Source organism: Silene latifolia, chromosome 11, assembly GCF_048544455.1.
Source record: "Silene latifolia isolate original U9 population chromosome 11, ASM4854445v1, whole genome shotgun sequence".
In the NCBI taxonomy this organism is placed as follows: Eukaryota; Viridiplantae; Streptophyta; class Magnoliopsida; order Caryophyllales; family Caryophyllaceae; genus Silene; species Silene latifolia.
Window position 1 is genome coordinate 56,057,760 of NC_133536.1, and position 8,196 is coordinate 56,065,955.

Consider the following 8,196-nt stretch of genomic DNA (forward strand, 5'->3'; position numbering starts at 1 on the left):
GAAGCTGTTTCTTGTTTTGTGGAAGAAGATAGAAGCGCGTAAGAAAAGATAACAGTGTATAATGGGTTGGTTCGTACGGTTCGTACCGTAAGTTAGTTCGCACGGGATCCCGCCCCTATATATATATATATATATATATATATATATATATATATATATATATATATATTTAGGATCCGGTGAGAACGATCACTCGGTGCAAACGGTGAGAACGACCTACAATAGTAGGATTTTATAACAGTTATTATACGGTTTTGTTACTTTTTTAATTTCACGCGGTTCATATATATTTGTGAGATTTTATCATTTCTTTCTCTCTCCTCCCATTTTTTCTGTTTCGCTCTTCTCTCTACATTTTTCCCCCAAATCACCGTAAACCCTAATTTCTTCCCCAAATCATTTCGTCATCAATTTCCGGTGCATTACTTGTTGATAACGATGAATGATTATGATTCGTTTGCCGTTTTCTCGTTCTAATTCCTTTAATCGCTGTATTTCCATGGATTTCGCAAGTAATTCGGTATGATTTGATCTTCAACTTTTAGTTGTTAATGTCTATTTCTTCGTTTTTTTGTTTTATTAAGCTGAGTTATCCTTTAATAAGCTGAATCTAACTTCGTATTTGTCTTTCGAAATCATTAATGCAGGTTTACCCTAATTTCTTCCCTAAATCAGTTGTTCGTCAATTTGCGGTGGATTAATTGTTGATAATGATGATTGATTATCATTCATTTTGCCGTTTTCACGTTCGCTCTTCTTAATCGCTCTATTTTCTATAAAATTCGCAAGTATTCTGGTATGTTTTGATCTTCAACTTGTAGTTGTTTATGTCTATTTCTTCGATAATTTCTTTTATTAAGCTGAATTATCCTTTGATAAGCTGTATCTAACTTCGTTGTTGTCTTTCGAAATCATCAATGCAGGTTTATCTGCGTTACGGTTGAGAATCTGTTAATTAGGTATTTGTTATTACTGTCGTGATTAATTTTAGGTATATTTTTGTTTATGTTCGGATTATTCATTGATTTTATTTGATACTTACTTCCGTTCGGTTGCATGCAGGTTTTTGTTTTGTTTCAACTTAGGAGCATCGTCGTCTTGGTGTATTCTCAACTAGGTATTACATTTTCCCTACTTTATTTGTTTGATTTTACATTTTTTTCCTCCTTGTTTTGCTGTTTAGCACTCTAAGTTTAACACGATTGAAGTTTTGATGTTTTTCTTTCTGAGATTTGTGTTGTTTACAACCTTCTAGTTATTGTTTTTTCTTGTTGAGCTAATTTTATGTGTGTTTTCCACGTTATGTCCTTGTGTTTACTTCAGATTTAAGCTTGTGTGTGTTATCTGCCTTTTTCATACGTTTGAATGGTACCGTATCAGCTAGGTACGTCAGAACTGTTATCAGTCACACATTGTCAGTTCATAGGTACATTCATGTGGTTTGTTTGTCTTTCTGATATGTCCTACGTATTTGTGGCATTTTTGTATGCTTGGCATAAGTTTGTGTGTGCGGTATATGATTTTTTTGACTGTTTGTATTATTTTATTTATTTTCAGTTGGTGTTTTACACTTAATGTGTAGTTTAGGGTGTAGGTGCACTTTAATACTCGTTAATCACGTCTATTTAGCCCATACGTATGTTATTTTTGAGTTTAATAACAATGACTACATCAGTGCCCTTTTCAAGAAGGGGACCACATCTTCATTTGTTTTGCATTTTATTTTTTCCCGCTTTAACATATCTGTGATGCCCTTGGTATGTAGGGAGAGTTTTTTTTTTCATGGATTGTTTGTGTGTTGATGTGAGTTTTGTCCATTTATTGGGTTATGTGCCGGTCATGTACGTCATTACGGGTTATATGTACGTTGAATGAGTTGCTGGATACGTCTTTTAGTTTATTTTGTGTGTATAAATGTACCTATGCATATTGTTTCTGGAAACCTTTTTTCATGGCTTATTTTTGTTTCGCTTGATCCTTTACAATGAGGTTACTATGTGTTTTGACTTTGTGATATTTAGGTTGATTTATCACATATGTCCTTACGCATTTGTTGTTATTTAGGTACATTGATTACATTTGACATCTACATTTTTATGATAACGGTGGTGTCATTATGAAGAGAACACGTTTAGAAACATCGGCACTAGATGGAGAAGGGACAAGCGGACATCGAGCAAGTCCCTGTCACAAGTATGCAAAAGTCTGGATGTGATCCTTCCGAAGATTTTCCGGTATTGAAAACAAGGATGAGTCCTAGTGGTCTTTTAAATTTTATCAATAGTGGCCTCTCCGACAATCAAATCTCAGATATTCAAGAGATGGGCTTTGGCGGTATATTGTGCCTTAAAACGGATATGCTTCCCGGGCGGTTAGCACTTTGGCTTGTCTCGGATTTGATCCATTCACGTCTTCCCTATTAAACAACCAGTTGCCTATTCGGGATGAAGATGTTCATCTTGCCACAGGGTTACCTATGGGTGAGGTAGAAATAGTGCAAGCCACTCGTTTTGATCAGACTGAGGTGTTTGTAGAGATGGTTACTGCATGGAAGTCTCAGTTTAAGGGTGTTGACAAAGTTACCTACACCCACCTATTGAATAAGATGGCTGAACAGAGACAAGGTGGGGATGATTTCAAGAGAAATTTTATCGTATATGTTGTGTCTGCGTTTCTTATGGGAATTAAGGGAAGTGTTCCAAGTGTGCGAATACTCAAGTGTTTGAGTGATGTCTCCGTGATTCCAAAACTGAGATGGTGCGATTTTACCCGAAGAAACTTGATTGCAAGTGTTGAACAGTGGAGAGATGATAAGGAGAAGGAGGCCAATGGGAGCTGTAAGAAGATCTATAAAGGTCCTATCATGGTTTTAATTTTCATTTACCTCGATAGGTCGGTTTTTAAGGCTAGATCAGTTACGCGGGTGTTCCCAACATTATGTACATGGACGAAGGAAGCGATTTCTTTGCGAATATCTAGAGAAAAAAGGGAAGCTCATCGGTTTGGTTCTGGTTTCATTGATTCACAGTTGGTAAAGCACCCAGATTGCTTTGGTCCTGGGTATGTGGAGAGCGTGGCGTAACAAAGACCGATGTTGTGTCTGAGGATGATGATATTGTTGGTAATGACGAAGATGACGCGGCTGACAACAATGGACGTGATGGGCACGATGCCAACAGATCACACGTCAGTTCTTGCATTGAAACGCTGGCAAGCACAGCGAAAGCCCTTGCTACTGCATTTCAGAATTTCGCAGATTCTATTAATACTGCCAAGCGTATAATGCCGAATTCTGCAGATTGTTTGTCACCTGTCCGCCATGGCGAGACTCTCTACTAGGGGTTTCAGTTAACACCACCTGGTGTACCGAAGATGAGGTTGGGACAAAAGTGGATCGCGGACGGGGTGACCCATTGTTGTTGGTGGCGTGACAAGCGCACCGATGAATCTTTCTTTGCCGGGTTCGGGAGCGATTCACACCGTTAAGGATACGTCTACTACAGGGGGTAGGTCAGCCTCTGCGGTTCATGGCGATCGTGATCCATCTACACCAGAAGACAGCAATGACGATCCTTGTTGGAACGATCCTACCTTTGTGGCAGCGGCCATCGCGTTGGGTAACGCGTTCAACAAGGATCCAGTGGATGTACCTGTACCAAAGAAAAGACGAGTTGCTCCTGAGTTCCCGACCTTCAATCTATTTCAATCTCAAGATAGATCGCACCCGGTGGTTCTCCTGATTGTCCTTCGCAATCGTTGTTTCCCCGTCTCGCTTCCTAATGCACTGTTGCTTCTCCCGATTGTCCTAATGAACCTGTTGAATCAGTTCACGTAGTCCACCATGCTGCTAACATAGAGACCAAGAGAGGTGTAGTTGTTCCAAACGTATACAAGTCACCTTTTATTCAAAGGAATATATCTATGTTTTTCGAATTGAGCCAATGGGAGAAAGATGTTTCGACTTGGTTTTTGAGGAAGGATCGATGAAAGGTATTTATAATCTTTTTTTTTTTTTTACAACCTATTTCAATCTCAAGTTAAATGTTTACTCGTGATCAGTTTGTGGGGTAATTCATTAATATATCAGAACGTATCTATATTTTTTTGTCTCATGTTTCGATTTGTCTTGTTATTTTCAAGCGAGGTATTGTTCGGGAATCGTTTGTTCCCGGCTAAGAAGGTACGATTTAGTGTCCTTTATCTCAGACACAAAGATTTCTACAAATGTGATAAATGCATGGGCTAATCTATTGAACAAGCGAGAGGAGTTAAAAGCTGCCTCATCCCCTTTGCGTTTATACGCTTTTGTGACTCATAATGTAAGTTTCCCTATGATTGATTTATGTTTGTTTTAACCTTGATTTTAATCAATGTTATGTTTTCCTATATAGATATTCTTGCTATCGTCCTACTCGACTTTATTTTGGTTGTTAAATATGTTTAACTTCGGGGAATCAAATGTGAAGATATTACCGAATACGATAACGTCAAATTGGTGAGCTTTCAGCATCTGTATTTTTTTATTTTTAGTATCATTTGTCAGTTTTGTCCTGTTTAGGTTTCTACTAAGGTTAATATATGTGTTTCAAAACCAGATGATGTTCCCTTTTACACTCCGTGAGCCGCATCCGTCCGTGTTAACATGGTGTCTCGAAAGATTGAAGTCATTCATCCTATGCTTCCTAAATCAGTGGACTTCTCTGATTCTGTTCGCATGGTGGTGAGAACATGATTTTTACGCACACCAGTTCACTTTGTCAAACGTTTAATTTAGTTTTCTCACTCCGTTGACGTTTCTGATTGTATTCTGACTTTTTTCAGAGGGATTTTGTTCGATGTGACATGATCTCCAAATCATCCAGATTTAAGACAGTCCAGTTTTTCTCATGTGAAGAATTCGTCCCCAAAACGCATGTGATTGACGTCGTTGATGATGGCATTTATCTGATGTGTTACATGGAGACATATACGGGGTCCCGCCAATTGCTCAAATCTCAGCTCATAAATGTAAGTTACGTCCTTTTTTTGGCTATGTACGTTTAGTAAATAAGCAATCACAACTTTCTCATTAACAATTGTTTCACATATTGAACCATCCAGTCTAGATCAGGGGCTGCAATTGGCAAGATCCTTCTTAAAAGAAGATGAAGTCTGTTTTGCGGTTTTGTCGTGTCCTCGTAAGCGAATTATCAAAACAAGTGTTGATGGTCTAAGCGTCTTAACGTCAAACCGGGGCAAGCACCCATTTTTTTTGTTTTTTTTTTTTTTTTTTTTTTTTTTTTTGTTTTCTTTTTTGTTTGCAAGTGATCGTTAACCTTACTAAATATATTGTCCTTTTTCGTTTTTTAAAGGAAACAAGCGGCTGTAAAAGAAGTGGAATATTCTGATACGCACCTGTTAGACTACGTGTTCCTTATACGTGCGGGAGAATCAGCTAAAGAGTAATGTTTCATCCTTTTTAGTATGTTTACCTTGTCAACTTTATATGTGTTGTTAGAAGTAGCACATAATAAGCTTTTTTTCGTTGGTGTATACGTTAGTTTTGTAGTGACGTAGTCGTCGAGACAAGCTTTGGTCAAGTAACAAAGGAAGGCATGTGCTCTTTGAAACCCCGGAAGTGGGTTGCGGATATGGTATGGTGACTACTTAATTTTCGTACGTGTTTATTTCTATTTTTTATGTAGTATAGAACAACACTCGTTTTTTCAATTTTAGGTGATTGATATGTTCGGGATCTATTCAACTATGCTAAAGCCAGATTTGTTGTATATCCCATCTACTGCACGTGTGAGTGTTACCCTTCTCATCCGTGATTAACTTACTATTATCAATTTGAATGTTTGTCTTAATAATCAATATGTTTGTCTATTCTAGCATCTCAATCCTCAACGAGATAAAAATCTTGGTCGCAATTACATCAAAACATCATATATGCCTACAGATGGGGTGTGTGTGAAAGCCGTAAGTATATTGTTCTTTTTTTCTAACCTGTGGATATGTATCACACTGTATTTTTTTCGTTTATGAAGATCAAACCCATTTCATTCATACCATACGTCTGTTATTTTTGTCAACAGGTTTTTATACCCATCATTGATAATGAACACTGGTTTCTTATTGTGTGTGATCTGGAGATGAAGACGAACTATATTCTGAACTCACTACGTCCTAAGGATATCCGGGCTGACACTGAACTTGCTGCGGAAGTGGTATATTTTTAAAAATATTATAATTGTTCTCGTTCAGATAATGCTTTCCTTGAGGATTCATGACTAATAGGTTCAATGCATCATTTTGTTTTAGGTTACTAATGTCTTCCAGATCTTATGCCGGTCCAAAGGCTACAAGCATCTTGTAGGGGTGCCTCTAGCTAAGTTTTCGACTCTGACTGTTCCTCAGCAGCAAAATCTGTAAGTACTCATCTTTTTTAATTTACTTATCAGCTGAGTATGTCACGCTAGGTCAGTTGTTAGGTACATTTAATGCAGTATGTGCGTCGCGACGATATGTCCCATGTTTTTATTTGATTTTTGTATGCTGGACATGGGGTGTCTTGTGCACGGATGATAAAGTAAGACCGCCTGTGTTGGTACTTATTATAGTTTTGTGTTGGCGAAGGTTTGATTGCGGCGTTCATGTCCTCAAATGGTTAGAAGCTGGCCGCAACCGAGGTCTGTGGGAAGACAAAAGCAACTTCAAGGCGTTGGCTGGATTTAGGAAGGACGTCGCGCTCAAATTGTTACGTTGGCAGGAGAACAATCGTAAGGTATTCAAAATAAATCTCATTTTTCATTTTGTCTTTATCGTTAGTTTTAACTGATCACATCTGTACAAGTGCAAGGTTTACATTGTTTTTTTTTCTCATGTGTGATATGTAGGCTTACTAAAAGTCATGGGAGCGGCTTTGCGTTTGGCAGGATTGTGGCTGACATGTAGGCTTAGTAAACGTCATGTACATCTTATGGACTTTGTGATGGTGTAATTGGGGTTTTGTTGCATTGTATTAACTACCTTTACGTTATTTGTGTATCTGGTTTTCTAAGTACAAGGCGTCTTTTGAAACGCCTTTGGTTCATGTTGTTTTCATTTGTGGCATCCCGTTGGATATGGAATCATGATAGCTTTGACCGTTTGTAATGGAAGGGCATCTACTTTTTGTGGATAATATGTAGGTTATGCATCCCATACCGTCTGTCTGTGTTTAGACAAATGGTGGTGTCTATGTGGCAATGGGCTAGGAATCGGGCAACCTCTTTAATTACTAAGTATGTTTATCATGTATAACATGTGCATCAATCGTGTTAATACACACGCTCATCATGTATAACATGTGCATCAATCGCGTTAACATGTGTACCAAACGTGTTAATAACCACAACATCAATTGTGATACCATACCAATACTATATTCTTTAACAACCCACCAACAACCTTTTTTTTTTTTTAAAAGACGCCTTGTACAATATCATTTGTGACTATTGAAATTAATCGTGTCTAATGAAATCATCAGGTAATAGATAATTAGATGTCATACAATATTAGGATTTTGTCTATGTAACTTAAGTTCGCGAATCTTTGTTTATTAATATGTTACGCTGCGTTTTTTCACAATTAATACTAATGTGTACGATTTTCATGAAAAACATGTGCAACAGTCGTGTTAATAGTCACGCTTTTTGTGAAGAATTCTGAAAGTTTACTTTTTACCATTTCACATATAAAAAAATGAGCAGATTCATTAGCTCTTTAATATCTAGAACGCAAGCCTTCCATAAACTTTCACTTGTATATGATATAACAAGTGTTTCCATTCACAATTCTGACAGATACACTTTCAGCCTTGCCAGATGCACGTATAATCCATGTGGATACGCTATTATAACAAAAAAAAAAGATCAAAAAAAAAAAAAAATGTTCAAAAATCCCATATAACAGAGCAAAAATGAAGTCTCAATTTCTCCCGCCATTATTCATTATATTTGGGTATGTGATCCGCAACTCTTTTCCGTTGTTCATTCCTGAAACGAACAAATGCTATAAAACATTAACGGTTACAAATTTGATTAGATACAACAATAATATCCCTTAATGAAGCACCAACTAAACATATTCAATCTGCACCAGTATTCTCTAATAATGAATGCACAGTCATTAATACAGCATGAACTGAAAAGGCAACATCATTAGCAGCAACAG

The 8,196-nt window shown here is 37.3% G+C and overlaps 1 protein-coding gene across 1 annotated transcript; it reads left to right on the forward strand.

Moving 5' to 3' along the window:
- Positions 1-5,720: 5,720 nt before the first annotated feature.
- Positions 5,721-7,152, forward strand: LOC141614873 (uncharacterized). The gene is made up of 6 exons (XM_074433574.1): positions 5,721-5,787; positions 5,875-5,961; positions 6,078-6,209; positions 6,304-6,410; positions 6,619-6,766; positions 6,879-7,152. The coding sequence occupies exons 1-6, from the start codon at positions 5,725-5,727 to the stop codon at positions 6,885-6,887; spliced, it is 546 nt and encodes a 181-aa protein (XP_074289675.1). The 5' UTR covers positions 5,721-5,724; the 3' UTR covers positions 6,888-7,152.
- The last annotated feature ends 1,044 nt before the right edge of the window (positions 7,153-8,196 follow it).

Excerpts from the sequence above, each read along its gene's own strand:
- LOC141614873 (XM_074433574.1), top strand. The coding sequence starts at position 5,725 with ATGTTCGGGATCTATTCAACTATGCTAAAGCCAGATTTGTTGTATATC. Across the intron at positions 5,962-6,077 it reads ATGGGGTGTGTGTGAAAGCC|GTTTTTATACCCATCATTGA; the intron begins GTAAGTATATTG and ends TTTTGTCAACAG. Across the intron at positions 6,411-6,618 it reads GTTCCTCAGCAGCAAAATCT|GTTTGATTGCGGCGTTCATG; the intron begins GTAAGTACTCAT and ends GTGTTGGCGAAG.